This window comes from Carcharodon carcharias, chromosome 9, assembly GCF_017639515.1.
Source record: "Carcharodon carcharias isolate sCarCar2 chromosome 9, sCarCar2.pri, whole genome shotgun sequence".
Taxonomy (NCBI): domain Eukaryota; kingdom Metazoa; phylum Chordata; class Chondrichthyes; order Lamniformes; family Lamnidae; genus Carcharodon; species Carcharodon carcharias.
Window position 1 is genome coordinate 21,784,672 of NC_054475.1, and position 22,925 is coordinate 21,807,596.

A 22,925-nucleotide genomic window follows, 5' to 3' on the forward strand; every position below is an offset into this window, starting at 1 on the left:
AAATTTGATACAAATACCTATATTCATACAATATACTCAAAAACGTAAAGTCTCACCGTTCGCAGGGGGTTACGTTCCAGTGAAACCTTGTAAACAGCGAAATCACGAAGGAGGAACATACTTTTCAATGGGACTCAGTTGGATAGGCTCCAGCAATGCGAGGGCAGCATTGGTTTGGGCAATTACAGTACGATAACCTGTGTTTCTCTTCACTGAAGCTGTTAGACCTGCTGTGTATACCCCACAATTTTTGCTTTTTGTTTCCAATTTCCAGCACTGGCAGGTTTATCCACAACACATTTAAAAATCATGGTCAAGGAGAAGAGAAAAACCCAGGACCAACAAGGGGTAAAATATATCCTGGAAAATTCCTCTCCAATCCCCCCACTCAGGTCACTGAAACCAGCCAATGTGGCCACATGAACCAAGGATTACAAAGATTTATAAAGACTCTTAAAGTCCGTTTTATGTGATTTCTGTCCTTGGCAGGAACTAGTCCTGTTCCCTCCGAAAGTATTCGGAGAGTGGGCAACTACCACACCAGCCTGTATTATATTCCAGAGCCTCACTACTCTCAGAAAAGACAAATCACCTAATATTTAGTCTATTCCTACTCTCTCGTAGTAAATTAACCAATCCCACGCTTGAGCTGTGCTCAAAGGGTGTACCTGTCAAAGAATCAGTGTAGAGATTTGAACATTTCAAATATGGATAAGCGAACATTGTTCGTGATGGGCGATGCATCGTTCAAAGCACAGGTAAATGAAAACACAAACAAGGAAGTCGCAAAAGGTGTTCTTTACTGTATCTAACAATATTTCTCCACATTAAATTTAGTTTCATTTACTTGGCTTGACTCTTGTTTAATTAGATTTGCAAAATTTACTGTGATTTGTGCTAATCATTCTCCTCATCCTCCAGTGTCACACTCAAAATTCTCAGGATCAAAATCTGCATCTACACCTTATTTCCTGTTTGTTAATACTTTGCCTTTGACACTGATGATGAAATATTCAGTGTAGCATCACTGTATTTTCAGCGTTTGTTGAAACATTAAATATTTCATGATAGACTACATTAGAAGTTTGTTCTTTCTTGAGCCTTCTAGGTGACTCAACTCAGCTGTTATATTTCTGAAGTTTGTCAAGTGTTGTTCCCATAATAACATTGTCAGTCAAGTGGTTCAGTTAAGGGTGCAATCAAACTTTACCGTTTGCATAACACATTGAAGGTGGTTCTTTTTTCCCACTTTATTGCGCCAGTGTATTCACATACCTCTGATGTACTGCCATTATCATGTTCAAGGTCTGCCTCAATTATGCTGTGTATGGAGAAACTGATAACAGATATGCTTTCATTTAAATATTGCTGTTGAGTAAGACTGAAGAAACCTGCTGATAATGCAGTTGTGTGGATCTTCACCCAGCCTCATCAGCGCATGATAAATGTGGTTCCAGAAACTAGTGCAATAAACATCTCCCACAAACACTCGTCTATATTTGATCATGACCTCCATATTGCTTTGTTGACTTGTACATACAACATGTGGGTTAGTATAGAAAGAAGGTAATTGAGATAATTAGAATATTCAAAAAAAATGTACGTATCATTGATAATCATGATTGCAGTGGATGGTCATCTGCAGTGAAACAATATTTCATGAAGTGTTATAATGAAATTCAATAAACCACCGTCTGAATTAGAAATTCGAGTGACTCATGCCATAAAGAAACTTTGCTGTGGCTGGTAATTCAATATAGAGTGGATCTGTTCCATCAAGGGATTTTAAACCAAGTTTAATTAATGAAGAACTTTAGTTATTTACTATCTCTGGCCAAAGAGGAACACTCTTTTGTCAAGACAAAACTGAGTTTTGAGAAATGTTGATGTAAATCATCCTGCTGGAAGTTGAGAATCTTGTAGCTTTTTAAAATTTTAAAAGGCATATTGATATTCCTGAATTATTAATTGTATAATGTGATATAATAATGTGATCTGCTGTAATTGAAAATGGGACTAGCTCTGAAGTTGATGCTAAAGTAGGAAACGGTTTAATACTGATTTTCTTCTACTGAAGAAGGCCACATTTAAACCAGTTTAATAGTAAAATTATTTGAGTCACTGTTAGCTGTGTTTAAATCATGAATAAGTAAAGACTTCGCTTTCTCACGATGCCATAAGCAAATCTGTTCTGTTAGAGCAGGTGACTTAAAGGGAGAATCTATTGTGCACCATATATGTGCAACATATTGTTGGATGTTTACATAGTGTGTGTGGAATGTAGAATCCATTTCATGCATGCAGCAGTATTCCAACTCCAAGTGACCTGAAGTTTAAAAATAAACCCAGCAGCTGTGTGCTCACTCTCTCCATCAGGTACTGAATGTCATCTGTAACCATGGCAACAGCATTATGGAGAAGCAGCAGCACACAAAAGCATTGCTTCTGCAGCATACCCGTTCCATGAAAGAAAACTTGATCAGCTCGTGGCAAACCAGGACCAACATTGTAGAAGTGATAATCTATTAAAATGTGCACACTCCTCCAATACCTTGCAACAGCTGACCTTGCAGGCCTTCAACAAGGTGATAGGTGCATGCAACTTTTAATTGGGATAGTCCATGCTTACTGTCTCTGCTTTATGACTACTTTGTTTTGGCTGCAATCTGTACACTAAAACTGACTTGAGCATATGAGGGACTGTTATCAAAGTGGAAGTAAATGAAGGTGAAATTCTGAACATCATTTAGGTGATATATATGTTTGTGTGATTGACCTCCAAGATATGACTGATGTGGGCAGGGGCTTAGGATGATACACGCAAGGATAAAGATTGAATGGTATCAAGACACATCCTGAACTCCCAAGATTTTTGTTTGGGATAAATATGGGCTCAATAAATGAAACTTAATTACAATTAATTGTTATAAACTTGAGGGTGACATGGTGGTGCAGTGGTTAGCGCTGCTGCCTCACAGCTCCAGAGACCCAGGTTTGATTCTGACCTCAGGTGACTGAGTTTGCACTTTCTCCCTGTGTCGGTGTGGGTTTCCACTGGGTGCTCTGGCTTCCTCCCACTGTCCAAAGATGTGCTGGTTAGGCGGATTGCCTATGGTTAAATTGCCCCTTAGTGTGTGTGTGTGTGTGTGTGCCCTGTGATAGACTGGCATGCTGTCCTGGATGTACCCCACCTAGCACCCATTGCCCGTCTGGATAGGCTCTGACTCGCTGTGACCCTGAATTGGATAAAGTGAGTTTTAAACGTTCACCCAGAATTCCCTAGATTCTAGAATGCTCCCCCTAGATTGGAAGGTAGTAACTGTAAGCCTCCTATTCAAGAAAGGAAGGAGATGTTAAAAATACAGGGAACTATAGACCAGTTAGCCTGACAGTAGTAGTAGTAGAAAAAAATTATTTTGAACAAAGTAGCAGGGCACTTTGAAGATCATATGCTTAGGCAAAGTCAACACGGTTTTATGAAAGGGAAATTATGTTTTACAAATCTGTTAGGTCTTGAGGGTATAACTAGCAGGGTAGATGAGGGGAAGATGTTGCAGATGTTGTATATTTGGAGTTTCACCAGGTGTTTGATAGGTTCCACACAGGTTGTTATACAAGGTTAGGACTCATGGGATTGAGGATCGGTTAACAGAAAACAAAGGACTAGAAGGTCATTTTCAGGACAGCAGGGTGTAACTAATGAAGTACCACAAGGATCAGTGCTTGAACCTCATTTATTTACAATCTATATCAATGACTTTTAGGGGACTGAGTGCAATATAAGTAAATTTGCTGCTGATAGAAAATAGTTAAGAAATCAAGCTGAGAGGAGAACGGGAAGAGGCTGCAAAGGGACTTAGACTAATTAAGTGACTGGGCAAGTTCATAGCAATGAAGTATAATGTGGGAATATGTGAAAACATCCACTTAAATTAGAAAAATGGGAAAAACAAACCCATTGCTAGTATTTACCCTTTAAAAAGTAGATATCCAGAGGGATTTGGGGGCCCCTGAACATGAAACGTAGCAAGCATTAGGAAAGCAAATGGTATGTTAACCTTTATTGCAAAGGCATTGGAGTATAAGAGTAAAGAAATCTTGTTGCAACATAAAGCTTTGGTGAGAGAACACCTGGAGTACAACGTTGGTGGTCTTATCTAAGGAAAGAGATACTTGCCTTAGATGGGATGCAACAAAGGTTCACTAGGTTGATTTCTGGGATGAGAAGGCTGTTCTATGAGGTGAGATTGAGTAAAATGGGCCTATATTCTATGGGAGTTTGGAAGAATGAGATATAATTTCATTGAAATGTATATAATTCTTAGAGAGCTTGATCAAGTAGATGCTGGGAGATTTTCTCCTGGCTGGGGAATTAAGATGGGAATCTCAATCTCAGAATAAGGGGTTGACTCATTCAGAGGGTTATGAATCTTTGGAATTCTCTACCACAGAGGGCTATGGATGGATGCTCAGTCACTGTGTATATTCAAGACTAAGGTAACAGATTTTTGGGCACTAAGGGAATCAAGGCATATGGAGATAGGGCATGAAGGTGGAGTTGATGTTGAAGTTTAGTCACAATCTTAATGAATGGAGGAGCAGACTCCAGGAGCCATATAGTGGTCTCTTGCTTCTTGTATTCTTATGTACCTTGATTGTAGAGTGAGACATTGAAGTGTGGTTTGTGTAGAATAGTGTTGCAATTATATGCAAAAGATGTTGAAATAATTATTTTACAGGTTAAGTAAAACTACAGAATTACTGAGACTGTTTTTCAACATTGTGAGTGCAGACATTTGTTCCAACAAGTCATTGGAGGAGAGCTAAAGCTGATGTTGGTTTCAGGAAATTTGAACCAGTAAAGATTTTTTTAAAATTTATGATAAATATATTTAGATTCTTGACAAAAATATTGCTGTTATAATGTAGCATCACATGGAAACCCTGAATAAACTTTGACACTAAAAATTAATAATTTTGATAGATTATGGCAAATGAACAACAGGGGGTGCTATACTCATTTCCCATCAAAACGTATTTCAAACAGCCTGTCTTGCTCAGTTCATTTGAACTGTAGCAATTGATTTCTACAAAATTGGCTCTTAATGCACTCACTAGCTTTAGCTAAAGTGCTTTACATAAATTCCTTTGAGCATAGGAATGTTCTGTTTCTAGTATTTTAATGCTGTCTTCTTTATATATATATTGTACCCAAATGAAAAATTAAATTTGATTCTAAAGCAAGTTCAATGCATTTTTCTTTTATGAGAAAATCATTGTATTTTATTTTATCAAAACAGACCTTTAAATCCCCCTCCATCTGCAGAGGAAAGGCAGGTTTTGACATTTTGGATGTGTATGTTTCAACTGAACTGTTCTGAAGGATTTGCATTGTGAAACATCACAATTTGCCATTTGTTCACAGTCCTCCAATTTAAAATCTCACTCTTGTGTTCCAATCCCCTGTTTCTGCCCACCTCCATCTCTGTTACTTCATATAGTGCTACAACTTTCCCTGTCCCAATCTTTCCTTCCTGGTTGCTCCCATTTGTGCATCCTTAGCCCAACCCTTTCAGGATCAGATTCTTTAAATTCCTCTCTAAATCCCTCTGCCTCCACCTTTAAGGTTCTCCTTAAAGCTGGCCTCTTTGACAAGCTTTTGGTCACTTTTTTTATGTTGTCTTCATCTGATTTAGCCCGAGTCAGTAGCAAGGGCAGGCCAGTTTCTGGTAAGAAATAGGATGGCTTTGGTCTTGCCAGTGTTTAGTTGGAAGCTATGAGTCATCCACGAAATTGATGTCAAATAGCACCATGATAGCAGTTGAGTGGGCAAAGTAAAATAGTGTTAATACACATGCTTGTGGCCCTGCTTCTCAAAGGCAGTGTGTATACAAGGAATTGGAGAGGTCACGTTTCGAACCAGTAGATGTAATATATTTGGATTTCCAAAAGGCATTCGATAAGATACTGCACATAAGGCTACTTAATAAGTTAAGGGCCCATGGTGTTGGGGGTAGTATATTAGCATAGAGGATTGACTAACTATTAGAAGACGGAGAGTTGGGATAAGGGGGCATTTTCAGGATGGCAACCTGTAAATAGTGGAGTGGCACAGGGATCATTGCTGGGGCCACAGTTATTTACAATATATACTAATGACTTGGATGAGGGTAACCTTGCGGATGACACAAAAATAGGTGGGGAGGCAAGTGGTGAGGATGACACAAAAGAGTCTACAGGAGCAAAAGGCAGGTTAAGTGAGTGGGCAAAAACTTGGCAGATGGGATATAGGCCTGAATTTTTCAGTCGGGGTGTGAGGGTGGGCCCAACATGCCGCTGCATAAAATGACATGCGAAGACATCGGGCGTGCTTTCCAACGTCATCGCGCTGTCTCTCGATGTTTTGTTCGATGACCGCACGCCAGAGTCAGCTGTGCGCCTGCCAATAACTGGTAGGCCTATTAAGGCCATTAACAAATTAATTAATATAATTGTTTACGCTGCCTGTCCAGCCTTAAGGTCGGCGGGCAGGCGAAAAAGCCAAGCGGCCTTCGCGTTCTTTAGGAAACCTCATCCACAAGAACAAAAATGTTCTGAAATATAAAAACGTGTCCCATCTCATGTGACACAGTCACATGTGAGGGGACATGTTTAATTAAATTTTTAAACCACTTATTTATTTCAAAAGCTCTGCAATCTCCCTGAGGCAGCTCCTTGCCTGAAAGAGATTGAAGTGCTCTTCCGTGCACATACGCAAAAGAGCGCTGGCCCCGACTATCCCTCCTCCCCCTGCCCGCATAGGTGGCGTGAGTGCTAGGGCTCGCATCTTACCCTGGGTGGCCTTAATTAGCCCCGCCCACATAAAATGGCAGCACGGAGCCGATCACGGGCGGTGGTCAGCTCCGCGACTGCTCCCACCGAGCCCGTTTGCCGACTGAAAAACCCAGGCCATAATGTGGGAGAAGTTGAGTCTATGTACTTTGGCAGGAAGAATAGAAGGACTGAATATTAATTAAATGGAGAAAAACTGCAGCACAGAGGGATTTGTGAGTCCTCATGTGGGAGAAGTGGGTTCCGATTTGTGGGGCACTGGCATCAGCACAGGGGAAAGTGGGGGCTGTATTGTTGGGACGGTTTACATCTGAACCACGCTGGGACAAGTGTCCTCGCAAATCGCATAACTAGGAAAGTAGAGAGAGCTTTAAACTAAACAAGGGATGAGGGATCAAGCTTCGGTAGAGGTAGCAATTCAAGGTGTAGAGTCAAGACAGGAGAGCAAAATAGTAATATGAGAAATGAGGGTCAAAGAATGGCAGGAAGGTTCAGAGAGAAAAAACCTAAGAAAACATCAACAGTCATGACTAGGTGTTACAAAGGTAACAAAAAGACAAAACTGAAGGCTCGCTATCTGAATGCAAGTAGCATTCATACCAAAGTAAATGAATTGATGGCCTAATTGAAATAAATAAATATGATCTGAGAGCAATTCCGGAGACGTGGCTGCAGGACGACAAAAATTGTGTCCTTAATATTGAAAGGTACAAGACATTCAAGAAGAAAAGGAAGCTAGATAAAGGTGGAGGGGTAGCAATGTTAATCCAAGAGGGCATTGGTGCAATGCTGTTGGTTCAGGAGATGACCTTGGTTCAGGAGATCAGGATGTAGAATTGGTTTGGGTGGAGTTGAGGAATAGCAGTGGGAAAAAGTCATTAGTGAGAGTGGTCTACAGGCCCCATAACAATAGTCACAGTGCAGGACAAAGTATTCAAGAGAAAATATTGCGTGCTTGTGATAAAGGGAGGGCAATAATCATGGGTGATTTTAATCAACACATAAAATGGAAAAATCAGATTAGCAGTAGTAGTCTGGATGAGGAGTTCTTAGAATACTTTTGAGATTGGTTCCAGAACATGCTGCTCTAAAAAAACTATCAGAGAGCAGGTTATGTTAGACTTGGTATTATGTAACATGACAGGATTAATTAATGACCTCAGAGTAAAGGCACCACTAGGTAACAGCGACCACAATATGATTGAATTTTACATCCAGTTTGAAAGGGAGAAGAGTGGGCCTAAGACTAGTATCTTAAACTTAAATAAGGGCAACTATGTGGGGATGAAAGCTGAGCTAGCTGAAGTGAAGCGGGAAACTAGGATAGATCAATAGAGAAGCAGTGGCAGCCATTTAAGGAGATATTTCAGAATATTTAGAATAAGTACACTCCTACTATAAAGAAAAATTCTAAGGGGAGGACCCACCATCTGTGGTTAATGAATGATGTTAAGGAAAGCATCAAGCTTGAGGAAAAACATACAACTCTGCAAAGATGAGTGGCAAGACAGATCATTGAACGGAATATAAAGAGAATGCTTAAAAGGTTAATCAGGAGAAAGAAATTAGAGTATGAGAGGAAGCTAGCTAGGAATGTAAAAATGGATAGTAAGAGTTTCTACAGGTATTTACAAAGGAAAAGAGTAAGTAAAGTGAGTGTTGGTCCTCGAGAGAGTAATAGCAGGGAGTTAATAGTGGATGATAAGGAAATGGCGGAAGAAATGAACAAATATTTTGCTTCTGTGTTCTCTATAGATGACACAAAAATCATTCCAGTTACAGCTGCAAATCAGGAAGTGACTGGGAGAAAGGAACTTGGTGAAACTGAACTCATTAGGGAAACGGTACTGAGTAAATTGATGGAGCTGCAGGCTGGCAAGTCTCCAGGTCCTGGTGGACTACATCCTAGGGTGTTAAAAAAGGTGGCTAATGAGGTAGTTGATGCGCTGGTGTTAATTTTCCAAAATTTGCTAGATTCGGGAAAGGTTCCATCAGATTGGAAAGTAGCAAATATAACCCCTCTATTCAAGAAGGGAGGGAGGCAGAAAACAGGAAACTATAGGCCAGTTAGCTTGACGTCTGTCATGGGAACGATATTAAAATCGATCATTTAGGAGGTTATAGCTGGGCGCTTAGAAGAGCTCAAGGCAATAGGGAAGGTTTTGTGAAAGGAAAATCATGTTTAACCAATTTATTGGAGTTTTTTGAAGGAGTAATGTGCGCAGTGGATAAAGGAGAGCTTGTAGACATCCTGCACCTGGATTTCCAGAAGGCATTTGATAAGGTGCCACATCAAAGATTATTACGGAAAATAAAAGCGCATGGTGTAGTCGGTAATATATTCGCATGGATAGAAGATTGGCTGGCTGGCAGAAAGCAGAGAGAATGCATAAGTGGGTCTTTTTCCGACTGGCAGGATGTGATGAGTGGAGTCCCACAGGGATAAGTACTGGGCCCTCAGCTTTTTACGGTTTACATCAATGGCTTAGATGAGGGGAGTGAAGACACGATGGCTAAATTTGCAGATGACACAAAGATAGAAAGGAAAGTATGTTGTGAAGAGGGCATGAAGTTGCAAATGGATATAGATAGGTTGAATGAGTGGGCAAATAGCTGGCAAATGGAGTTTAATATGGGCAAATGTGAAGTTGTTTCATTTGGCAGGAAGAACAAAAAAGCACAGTATTACTTAAATGGAGAACGGCAGCATAATTCTGAGGTGCAGAGGGATCGAGGTGTTCTAGTACGAGTCACACAAAGTTAGTATGCAGGTACAGCAAGTAATTAAGAAGGCTAATGGAATGCTATCCTTTATTATGCGAGAGATTGAACATAAAAGTAAGGATGTTATGCTACAGTTATACAGGGCATTGGTGAGACTGCACCTTGAATACTGTGTGCAGTTTTGGTCTCCTTATTTAAGGAAGGATGTAAATACATTGGAGGCAGTTCAAAGGAGGTTTGCTAGATTGATACTTGGAATGAGTGGGCTGTCTTTTAAGGAAAGGTTGGACAGACTGAGCTTGTTTCCATTGGAGTTTAGAAGAGTGAGGGATGATTTGATTGAGGTATAGAGGATCCTGAACAGCCTTGACAAGTTGGATGTTGAAAGGATGTTTTCTCTTGTGGGTGAGTCCAGAACCAGGGGGCACTGTTTTAAAATTAGGGGTCGCTGTTTTAGGACAGATGAAAATCATTATTTTCTCTGAGGGTTGTGCGACTTTGGAATTCTCTGCTTCAGGACGTGGTGGAGATGGGGTCATTGAATATTTTTAAGGCAGAAGTGGATAGGTTCTTATTAGGCAAGGGAATCAAAGGTTAATCGAAACACAAGAAGATCAGCCATGATCTTATTGAATGGCAGAGCACGCTCAAGGGGCCGAATGGTCTACTCCTGTTCCTATTTCTTACATTCTCATGCATGAATCCAAAAAAGCTAGCATAACAAGTTCAACAGATAATAGTGAAGGCAAATGGAATGTTGGCCTTTATTTCAAAGAGAATGGAGTATAAAAATAGGGAAGTCTTGTTGAAACTATACAAGGCACTAGTTAGACCACACCTAGAATAGTATGAACAGTTTTGGCCCCCTTATCTAAGGAAAGATGTACTGGCATTGGAGACAGTCCAGAGAAGGTTCACTAGGTTGATCCCAGGTATGGAGGGATTTACTTATGAGGAGGGGTTGAGTGGGTTTTGGGCCTGTACTCATTCTAGTTTAGAAGAATGAGGGGCGACCTTATTGAAACATACAAGATTCTTGGGGGGCTTGACAGGGTAGATGCTGAGAGGTTGTTTCCCCTCGTGGGAGAGTCTAGGACCAGAGGGCATAATCTCACAGTAAGGGGTTGCCCGTTTAAAGACAGAGATGAGAAGGAATTGCTTCTCTGAGGGTAGTTAATCTGTGGAAATCTTTACTACAGAGGACAGTAGAGGCTGGGTTGTTAAGTATATTCAAGGCTAAGATGGACAGATTTTTAATCAATAAGGGAATCAAAGGTTATAGGGAAAAGGCAGGAAAGTAGGGTTGAGGATTACCAGGTCAGCCATGATCTCATTGAATGGCAGAGCAGATTTGATGGGCCAAATGGCCTATTTCTGCTCCTACGTCTTATTGAAGCTTGGGCAAACCAGATATGAGCATGGGAGAAAACTCCACTGCAGGCAATGTGTATGCAACATTGGGATATGTAGGAATGAAACCATGGAAAGGTGGGCTCACCAAGTTGGAATTGGTGTGAAGGAGATGCGGTGGTTGATTGTTTGAAAAGTCACAGATTATGAGAGATAATATGATTAAAGCTACACAGAATATCCTTGACTAGGTAGGATGAGGACTTGTGGGCAGGATGGAAATCAGACTGAAGGTATTTGAACTGAAAGATTGTGATGACATATTCAATCTTTAAAAGGTTAGAAATGAATCAGTAATTGGAGATTACCGAGCAATTTTTAAAGAGGGAGATGAGTAGAGCTGTTTTGGAAGTCATGGAGAGCAATACCTGAGCAGAGACTTTTGTGCTTAAAGATCAAGTTGAGAAGAGGCGGTCAGCACAGCTGGGTCAGGAGTCAGTCCAGTGACTGTTTTACATGTGGTTAAAGTGAATATTAAGATTTCAGGTGCACATTATTAGTTTGATTGACAGATCAACCAGTTCCATCAAACCATCTTGCATGTCACAAAGGAACAAATTAACAATTGCATGTTGAATTATGGAAATCAAATTGCATTTATATAATTAAGCACATTTGGGCTGTGTGTGATCTGTTCTGTTGAAGGATCATGAGGACTCGAAACGTCAACTCTTTTCTTCTCCACCGATGCTGCCAGACCTGCTGAGTTTTTCCAGGTAATTCTGTTTTTGTGTGATGTGATGTTGGCTTAGATAATTACAGACATCCAAATTATCTCCCTAGGCATTGAGCTCAAGCATGTCAAGTATTCATTGGATGGGTAACAGTAGTATTTTAGTCACAGCATAGAGTGATACAGCATTAAAACAAAGTTGTGATCTGACTTGGGGCAGGCAAAGACCAATACTATGACATAGTGAACAACTTTGAACTACAACTAATGACACGTAGCAACAAAACAACTGCTGTAAAAGCAATTAACAAAAACATTGTATTTGTTTACATAAACTACAAGGATCCTTTTTGGATTACACAGCTGTCTGCAGGAACACAGAGCACAAGTGACTTGGGGCGGGTCATCTTTTCAATCCATGTATAGTTTTGCAGGAGTGCCAGTGGACATGGATGTAATCTCCAGCATAGAATGTAATTCCAACTTTCAAGGGCAAAAAATGGTCCCGTAAAATTACTACAACTACATGTCATGTCAAGGCTCTGTACACACTTGAGTAATACCAATTTAGAAATTCCATTTTTTTGGGGAGAGGGCATATAAATGTAAGAAATTGTAGGGCATTGCCAAATTTTAGTTCAAAAATGGTTAAACAACTCCAGTGAATAGTGATAATTGGGAATTGTTAGACTATTGGCTTGTTCACCAACATGCTAGGCAATGATTTGAAGGAAATTTAATTCAACTGTTCTCCAAAGTCCCAATTTTACAGAGGCTGTCTAGAAAACTTGAGTGAAAGCTTTCCCAAAAGGGAGGAGGGAAAAATCAGAGTTATTTATAGCTACTCTCACTTAACTACAAAGAGTGCTCTTTAACTGGGGGCTAACTGGGCAGCAGAATATGTGGACTGCACCCCTGACTAAGCTGAAACAGGATGCCTGGTTCATTTCATTGGTTGTACCTCTAAGAACAAAACGAATAAGCATCCCGATGTAGCGCTCATTCTGGCACAATATAGGGTAGTGTAGAAGTGGGCAGAGTTCAGGAAGCACATCATTTTTGTGGAATGCTCCTGCTCTTCCTCGTCCCAAAAAACTCAGTGCTTATCTCCAGATCAGACCCTCCTCCCAGTTGGCCAGTAAAATGCCATTATAGTCCTGTGTACAGCATGGGACTCCAATTTACTTAAATACTATCCGTGTATTAGATTGTGATTTTAATTATTAAAGTATGTTTTTAAAAACATATCAATTTTTACTATCAATTTAAAGAGAGATTGGATAGGTTGCGGTTATTTTCCTTAGAACAAAGAAGGCTGAGAGGTGACTTGATTGAGGTGTACAAAATTATGAGGGGAATAGATAGAGTGGACAGGATAAAATAGTTTCCCTTGATGGAGAATTCTAGAACCAGGGGACATAGATTCAAGATAATTGGCAGAATGTGTAGGGGGGATATGAGGAAGAACTTTTTTACGCAGAGGGTAATGGGTGTCTGGAATTCACTGCCCAAGTTGGTGGTAGAGGCAGAAACTCTAAACTCTTTTAAAAAGTACCTGGATCTGCACCTAAAGTGCTGTAAGCTGCAGGGCTATGGGCTGAGTGCAGGAAGGTGGGATTAGAAAGGGCACCTGGGTGTCCTCGGGCTGGCATGGACAAGATGGGCCAAATGGCCTCCTTCTGTGCTGTAACATTTCTATGGTTCTAACTGTATTCTCCAACTGAATTTGTAAACCTACATTTGTAAATATTAATAGAATTATGCAGTAGAGGGAGGCAGTGGCATAGTGGTAATCCAGAGACCCAGGGTAATGCTCTGGGGACCTGGGTTCAAATCCCACCATGGCAGATGGGGGAATTTGAATTCAATAAAAATCTGGAATAAAAAGTCTAATGGTGACCACAAAACCATTGCCAATTGTCGTAAAAACCCATCTGGTTTACTAATGTCCCTTAGGGAAATAAATAGGCCGTCCTCGTTTGGTTTGGCTCACATGTGACTCCAGATCTGCAGTAATATGGTTGACTCTTAAATACCCCCTAAAATGGCCCAGCAAGCCACTCAGTTGTATCCAACCGCTACAAAGTCAATAAAAAGGAATGAAACCGGACAGATCACCTGGCATCAACCTAGGCACTGGAAATGGCAATAGCAAACCCAGCCCTGTCCTGTCCCACTGGCAGGACAGACTCAGCAGAGGTGGCAGGAAGAGTGTTGCCCTGGGAGTCCTCAACATTGACTCTGGACCCCATGAAGTCTCATGGCAACTGGTTAAACATGGGCAAGGAAACCTCCTGCTAATTACCACATATTGCCCACTCTCAGCTGATGAGTCAGTGCTCCTCCATGTTGGCCACCACTTGGAGGAAGCTAAGGGTGGCAAGGACACAGAATGTACTCTGGGAGGGGGACTTCAATGTGCATCACCAAGAGTGGCTTAGAAGAATCACTACTGACCGAGTTGGCTGAGTCCTCAAGGACATAGCTGCTAGATTGAGTCTGCAACAGATGGTGAGGGAACCAACAAGAGAGAAAAACATACTTGACCTCATCCTCACCAACCTGCCTGCCGCAGATCCATCTGTCCATGACAGTATTGATAGGAGTGACCGCTGCACAGTCCTTGTGGAGATGAAGTTCCATCTTCACGCTAAGGATACGCTCCATCGTGTTATGTAGCACTACCACCGCGCTAAAGGGAATGGGTTTTGAACAGATCTAGCAACTCAAGACTGGAAGCTTGACATCATTCAGGACAAAGCGGCCCACTTGATTGGCACCCCTTTCACATTCACTCCCTCCAGCACCCAACGTGCAGTAGCAACAGTGTGTACCATCTACAAGATGCACTGCAGGAACTCAGCAAGCCTCCTTAGATGAGGAGCAGCACCAGGCATAGCTAAATATGAAGTGTCAACCTGGTGAAGCTATAACACAGCACTACTTGCATGCCAAACAGCGTAAGCAGGAAGTGATAGACACAGCCAACGGATCAAACCTAAACTCTGCAGCCCTGTCACATCCAGCCCTGAATGGTGCTGGGTAATTAAACAACTCACTGGAGGAGGCAGCTCCACAAATATCCCCATCCTCAGTGATGGAGGAATCCAGCACAGCAATGCAAAAGATAAGGCTGAAGTGTTCACAAAAATCTTCAGCCCGAAATGCCGAGTGGATGATCCATCTTGGCCTCCTCCGGAGGTTCCCAGCATCACAGACGCCAGACTTCAACCAATTCAATTCACTCCAATTTGATATCAAGAAATGGTTTAAGACTCTGGATACGGCAAAGGCTATGGGCCCTGACAATGTTCCAGCAATAATACTGAAGACTTGTGCTCCGGAACTTGCCACGCCCTTAGCCAAGTTGCTCTCGTACAGTTACAACACTGGCATCTACCCGGCAATGTGGAAAATTGCCCAGGTATGTCCCATACAAAAAGGACAAACCTAATTTGGCCAATTATTGCCCATCAGTCTACACTGCATCATCAGTAAAGTGATGGAAGGGGTCATCAACAATGCTTTCAAGTGGCATTTACTTAGTAATAACCTGTTCACTGTTTGGGTTTCACCAGGGTCACTCAGCTTCTGATCTCACAACAGCCTTGGCTTGAACATGGACAAAAGAACTGAACAGCCGAGGTGAGGTGAGAGTGACTGCTCTTGACATCAAGGCCACATTTGACGATGTGTAGCATCAAGAAGCCCTAGCAAAACTGGAGTCAATGGGAATCAGGGGTAAAACTCTCCACTAGTTGGAGTCATACCTAGCACTAAGGAAGATGGTTGTGGTTGTTGGAGGTCAATCATCTCAGCTCCATGACATCACTGCAGGAATTCCTCAGGGCAGTGTCCTGGGCCCAAACATCTTCAGCTGCTTCATCAATGACTTTCCTTCCATCATAAGGTCAGAAGTGGGGTTCGCTAATAATTGCACAATGTTCAGCACTATTTGCGACTCCTCAGATACAGAAGCAGTCCATGTCCAAATGCAGCAAGACCTGGACAGCATCCAGGCTTGTCTGACAAATGGCAAGTAACATTTGCACTATACAAGTGCCAGGCAATGACCATTTTCAACGAGAGAATCTAACCATTGCCCGTTGACATTCAATGGCATTACCATCGCTGAATCTCCCACTATCAACATCCCGGGCTTTACCATTGACCAGATATTGGACTAGCCATATAAATACTGTTGCCACAAGAGCAGGTCAGACTCCCCAAAGCCTGTCCACCATCTACAAGGCACAAGTCAGGAGTGTGATGGAATACTCCCCACTTGCCTGGATGAATGTAACTCCAACACCTAGGAAGCTTTATATCATCCAGGACAAAGCAGCCCACTTGATTGGCACCCCTTTCACATGCACTCCCTCCAGCACCCAACGAACAGAAGCAACAGTGTGTACCATCTATAAGATGCACTGCAGGAACTCAGTAAGCCTCCTTAGGCAGCACTTTCCAAACCAATGACCCCTACCATGTAGAAAGACAAGGACAGCATATAGATGGGAACGCCACCACCTGGAAGCTCCTCTCCAAGCCACTCACCATCCTGGCTTGGAAATATCACCATTCCTTCACCGTCGATGGATCAAAATCTTGAAACTCCCTCCCTAACATCACTGTGGGTGTACCTACACCTCAGGGACTGCAGCAGTTTAAGGTGGCAGCTCAACACCACCTTCTCAAGAGCAATTAGGAATGGGCAATTAATGCTGGCCTAGCCAGTGACACCCACATCCCATAAATGAATTTAAAAGAAGTTTATTTAGTGCTGAATCAAATTGACATATGACATTGATTGTACAAGTTATTTACTGATTTCTGGAAGTATAGCATCAGATTTCCTGTTGAGAAACCAAACAAAATCATCTCTATGATAGATTTTAGTGTAAGTATTACAGAAAGGAAAAATGCAGCAGAGATTATGAATATCGTACATGGCTACTTCTACAATACATTAATCTTACCTAAATTCACTCTAGATTACATTTTGATCTTTATCCAAAATAGAGCACTTAAATAAAAATGTTTCATTTCATGTGAAACTCAATATACAAGTCAAAGTACAGATTAGATACAGGGCAATCCTTTCTGCTCTTCCTTCCTCTCTCCCATTTGGTAAAGAAATTTTCATTGTGATTTTTAGACTTATACAATGTAGACATTATAAGTAGATGGTACTGGTAAATTTAGTTATATAAGGATCATTTCATAAAGCCAGCTTAAACATAGACCATTATTTTATGCCATAAATATCAATACTTCATTTACAAAGTATAAAATACTCTAGGGATCAGACACATCATATGAGGTAACACATCTATTGGGAAAATAAATCAAAATTTAAAAAATAATTAATTATTTTTACAGGATATTCTTTATTTGATTTTTTGATTAAGATGAGCTTATAAAATGTGTACACGGTAATGTAAAAATGAATATTCCTAATACTCCCATGATTGCAATTGCTATAGCATAAGATCAACACTGAATCTGCATGTTAAAAGATACTGTGCTGGAACTGTACCACAGGATTATATAAATTAAAGGGTTTATGTATTATACAACACACAAAGGTACTTTCAAAAAGCATACCTGTTAAAAGCATATGTTTTACATAAGGATACATACAATATAAACAAGCTGTAACATGCTATTACTGGCAAAAGGCCTCTTCAGAAGTGTCACAAATACAAAATGTACACGCACACCAAGTGCTGATGTGCTCAAATAAATTGTGTGAAATTTGGATGGAATGTTGTCCTTGGAAAGTGAATAAAGTCAGTGTGAAGATCTTCAGACATTAACTAGGCAAAACCCACGCTTTGGTTTAAAAAGAGCAGATTTTCATTTAGTTGTTGGAGGGTACACCACAGTTATTGGTTGCTTCGTACCAGGCCGGATAGTAAAGGTCCTACCGTAAGATTGTGAAACTTGTGTATTCTGTGAGCTGGAAAAAATGGAAGATTCATGAAAGCTTTTTTAATTTGCAAATGTAACAATTTAAAACCATAAGATAATTTCAAGCCCAGTACTATCACAAGATGATCAGATGTATCAGTTACTGGTAACGTTGTGCTCAGTAACTACACTGTTCCCTTTCACATCCAGAAGTCACTAAGGATCTCTCACATCAATTGATAAAGTACCTCAATATTCTACCGCTATAAATAACAATTGCCGAGTGTTGTTTCTGAGCAACCTCAATTACTAGTTGCAGTTGTGACTGGTCTGATCAGATCACTTTCTAGCAATCTCATTGGCTGCTAGTGATGGTTTTGTTTTGCTGCATTCAAGTCTGACAGAAGTTCAACAGCTCTTATTGAATACTGATCTTTTCGTAACTGGTCCTCAATGCAGAGACACAAAGAACTTGAAGTAAACATTTCAGTTAATACTAGTTGTATTAATTTAATTTTTTAAAGCATTGGATCATTTTAGATAACATTTCCAAAACACACGTCAGTGCAGGTGTAAGGTAGAACTTTTAATCTGTCAGTTAAGTTTTAATTTATGATTACAGTGTTGTACACAGAAAATAATCAAAACTCTAATGGAATGCTGGCCTTTATGTCTAGAGGACTAAAATATAAGGGGGAGAAGTCATGCTTCAGCTAAATAAACCACACCTGGGACAGGATTTTCCCTTCTTCAGACGACACCCGTGGGTAGGCCCGGGAGTGGCCACAGAACACACCACTGCCTGCGATTGGGCCCCAACCACGGTTTCACACTGGCTGGCCAATTAATGGCCAGCCAGCGTGAAACACTCGCCGAGGAGCTCGGCGCTGCCGGGGTGGGGGTGGGAGGAGTGCGAGTGCAGGAGTCTGCACGTGCACAGGGGAGCACGCGCTGAAAGCTCCCCGAGGGTACAGAGCTGAAGAGTCGTGGGCACAAAAATAAACGTTTTAAAAATGAGAGGAACATGTCCCCACGTGACTCAGTCACATGAAAAGGGAAATGTTTAAATTAATATTTAAAATTTTATTTTAAATTACTGCTGGAAACCTCATCTTATCCACGGATGAGGTTTCATAAAAAATCCAAAGGCCGTCTGGCCGATTTGCTCGCCCGCTAACCGAATGGTTGGGTGGGCAGCAAAAAAATACAAAATAATTACCTGCTTAACAGCCTTTATCGGCCTCTTAGTTGTCAGCGGGCTTGCTGCTGCTGACTCTTGTGCGCGCTCACCGACCGTAAGGTCGCGATAACGTCGGGACGCTCGCCTGAAGTCATCGCGTGTGATTTTACGCCCAATCGGGTTGGGTGCGTTCACCTGTGCGATGTAAAATCCTGCCCCTGGTGTATTACAAGTAGTTTGGGCACCACACTTTGAGGATATATTGGCCTTGGAGCGAGTGCACGGAAGGTTTACCAGAATAATATCTGCACTATTGCTGCAAAAAAGAGGCTAGCTAAGCTTTTAGTTTTGCAAGCATCAGGACCTTGGCAAGAATACCAATATAAGGGGACAGTAACAGTTTATACTGTATGTGAAGAGAGTGCTGATTGGTTGCATGTGGCATTGATGGTGACTGACAGTTAACTGCCAAGCATTGTTTGAAATTTAAACCACACAGCTTGACCCTGATTGGTCAAGGCATTGCCCTGAGGAATGAGTCAGCGAGTAGCTGTCACAGCTTTCAGCAACATTCAAGCTCTGTACTATCAAATGACTATTAATATTTGGACTCCGAGGCTTAAATTACATGGAGAGATAACACAATTTAGTGTTTTGTTTCCTGGAATTTAGAAAGTTAAGGGGAAATTTGATCGAAGTTTTCAAGATATTAAGGGGAGCAGATAATTTAGGACCAGGGACATTGTCGATAGATTAGTGCCACACATTTCGGGACTGCAAGTAGGAAATACTTCTACACAAAAGGCTGGTAAAAGTTTGGAATGCTGCTACAAATAACAACTGATGCTAGATCAATTGTTAAATTTAAATCTGAGGTTTTTATTATCCACAGGTATTAAGGGATTTGGGGAAAGGTGGTTAAGTCACAGATCAGCCATGATGTCACTGAATGCAGAACAGGCTCAAGGGATTAAATGACCTACTTTTGTTCCTATGTTCTTTTTAACATAATTGCAAATGAACTAATTGGTTCTTAAAAAGGTTCACATTTAAATAGCACCTTTCACAACCACAGGGCATCCCAATGCACTTTTCTGCCAACAAAGTGTAATCATTGTTTTCACGCAGAAAATACGGCAGCAAGCCCCCACAAACAGCAATAAACTAATGACCAAATAACATATTTTTGTGATGTTGTTTGAGAGATAAATATTGGCCAGGTCACAGGGAATAACTCCCCTGCTCTTCTTCGACATAATGCCATGGGTGCTTTTACATCCATCTGAGGGGACAAGCAGAGCCTTGCTTTGATGCCTCGAACCAAGTGCAGCACTCCCTCAATACTGCAGTGAAGCATCATATGTAGTAGAATTTGAACAATTATTAAAAAGCTAAAGAGACAATAATGGAATTGAGTGATTTAGATAAACTGTAGACTTCCTTGAACTTTGTTCTTAAAAAGGGTTATTCTTTTATCCATTCCAGGACATATTTGAACTCACCTTTTAGATGCCACATCAGAATGGTTAGTGCTTAAAGCTTGCACCTTAGACTGCAATTCATCGATAACTTTATTCTTCACTGCCAGTTTGTTTGTTGATGGCATGGTTTCTGTCTGCTGCTGTTCCATCTTGGGTACATTTTTTCCATATGCTTTAGACATTAAATAAGAATAACTGTGCGAATCTGAAACTTGCTTTGAATTGTGAAATTTTGCAGAGCCTCCATTCACCACAGCACTATGCAGGAATGTGGGCTTTTCTGCTATTGAAGGCTTTTGCTGATCAAAGATTTTTTTGATAGGAGACGACAAAGTGTTTAATGGCAACTTGTTAATGGAATAAGAATTTGTATTGATTAGGCTGTTATAGTGATTAGATGCTAAATGGTCAGCACTTTCATGAGTGGATCCCTGTAGAGAAAGTCCTCTCTTGTCTGAATTGGCAGAATGTAGACTGTCAACCCCAGGTTCATCATTTACTTTTCTTTCTGGCTGTGGAGAATAATCTCTATTATCATCATGGTTCGAAAATTCAAATGGAGGTGGCAGAAGCCCAAATGAGGGCTCTTCATTCTCTTCATCACTAAAACTTGGTGGAGGTGGAATCAGAAGTAAAGACATGTCAACATCTTTTTGAGAGTCATCTGGCTCTGCAATTCTATGTGATGTTGAGTGGAGTGAAGGTTTTGACCATTCGTGACTTTTTTCAGTGCTGCTCAGAGAACTGAGTAAGTCATCGACGTGCTTGTTTTGTGCTGTAATATCTTCTGCCTGTGGAATCAAAGGACGTTCCTTGTAATTAGTTATTGGTGTGATGTGGATTGTATGTGAATTTGTTGACTTTATGTACCGAGTACCTCCCAAGGATAAGCTTGATGTCTCTGAACCAGCTTTGTGAAGTCCTTTGTTTTTACTAGAATCTCGCTGCTTTGCAGCCATGAGAAGAGCCAGTGGTGAACGTGAATTAATATTCTGCTCTGTGGAAGGAAGAGTTTGATCTGGAAAAGGATCTGGAATCTCTGCAGCTGCTGTGGCCGGTTTCTCAACTGGCTTAGAGAACTGAAAATCAAACATAGCATTTTCAAAATCCCTTGCCTTGGTGGATTTTGTTTTTTCCCCTGCTCTGTATTTCCCATATTCTATTTCTGAATTGGTGATTGAAACAGGTGAACTACTGGAGAAATTCTGAGTGTTGGTTGAATCATGAAATTGCATTGAACTGGTTTGCCGAAGATCCATGTTATTGCTCCAGTTCTCTTCTTTTTCATCTTGGATAGAATGATCTCTGGAAGTACCAGAGTATATAGGATGTATTCCATTATTTTGGACTGATTTAGATTGTTGCACGAGCAGGTTGTTCTTACGAGCTGGCTTCTGTGGCTTAGGTGGAACGGAATCTTCTTGCACCTTATTCATACTTGGACGTTCAGTGCCTTCATTCGACACTGCCTTCTTGTGTGTGGAAGCAGTGAGGTTAATTCCACCTGTCTGGTCTATTGGATACTGGTCAGCATCTTTCATGACTATCATGGATTTGCTTTTATTTGGCCAGTCAGAATCTAAAGAGCTTTCTGATTTGTTAACTGGTTCTGAAAATCCGAAAAGCTTTGCTGTTGCTTTAGGATTGAAAGTTGACGCAACCAAAGGCTGTGAAATCACTTCAGGAGATTCTGCCATATACAAAGATTGATTATTTGAAACTGATATTTGTGAAGCAGTAGGAAAGAATTTGAAAGAAGACAGCAAATCCCTTTCAGGTTTTGGAGTAAAATTATGTTGCATCATATCCCTTTGCGGAGGGGGTGGTGGTGATTTTTTAGGATGTTTAATTTGATTAGATTTTGAAACACCATCTTGTTGAGGAGATTGGAGAGAATAATCTTTAGGTGGAAGCAAGAGGGGAGGTGGGGGAGGTGGTATTTTTGGAGTGGATGGGGGAGATGTTGTTGTGAACTGGTCAATCTTTGAAAGAAATTTTTGAGGTGCTATTATGGGAGGCGATGGAGGAATCATATTTGGAGCTGATGGTGAAAAGGTTGTTTCAGGAAGCTGGTAGTTTGGAGTAGGTCTTTGTTGCGATGCCATGCTTAAAGGTGGTGGTGGCGGCGGAGCCATCTTTGGAGGTGGTGGAACAGCCACTTCATACGGCAAATGGGTCATACGTGGATTTGGATAAGTATTTTGTGTCGGAGGAGCCATTGGTGGAGGTGGTGGTGGAGCCATTGGTGGAGGTGGCGGAATCCAGTCATCCTCTGGCATGTTGATACTCGGTCCATAGTTTCCAACAATAGGTTTGTTGTTGCTGACTTTTACATCACTACCTATATAATTGAAACATAATAATTATTCAAATTCATCTTTGGTAACAGGGTAATAAGTTTGATAATAAATCATAAAGAAACAAGAGGTTATCTGGAACAATCTTTGTTCCAGTCCTCCCGAGGTCCCCTCCCTGACCTCTTTTCTCTGGGAGACTGATGATGACTGTATTAATGCTGCCCCCTGATTTTGTTCTGAGTGGGAAATTTTCATCAATTTTGTTTCTAAGTACTTGGCTTTCTTCTGCCACATTCCCAGTCCATAGGTTTCTTCTCCCTTTTGCCATATTTTTCACATTTCTCTCCTTCTCCGCTATTACGTATAATCAACAGGGCAGAAATAGGCCATTCAGCCCAAATGCTCTATGACAGAGA

General features: G+C 41.0%; 1 protein-coding gene across 1 annotated transcript in view; it reads right to left on the bottom strand.

Moving 5' to 3' along the window:
- Positions 1-16,395: 16,395 nt before the first annotated feature.
- LOC121282613 (protein piccolo-like) overlaps positions 16,396-22,925 on the bottom strand; it is a 56,180-nt gene continuing 49,650 nt past the window's right edge. The window contains exons 4-5 of the mRNA XM_041196391.1: positions 20,234-22,553; positions 16,396-17,600 (exon numbers count right to left, since the gene is read on the bottom strand). Of these exons, the coding sequence (XP_041052325.1) occupies positions 17,498-17,600; positions 20,234-22,553 (2,423 nt within the window). The 3' untranslated portion in view covers positions 16,396-17,497. The remainder of the gene's footprint in view (positions 17,601-20,233; positions 22,554-22,925) is intronic.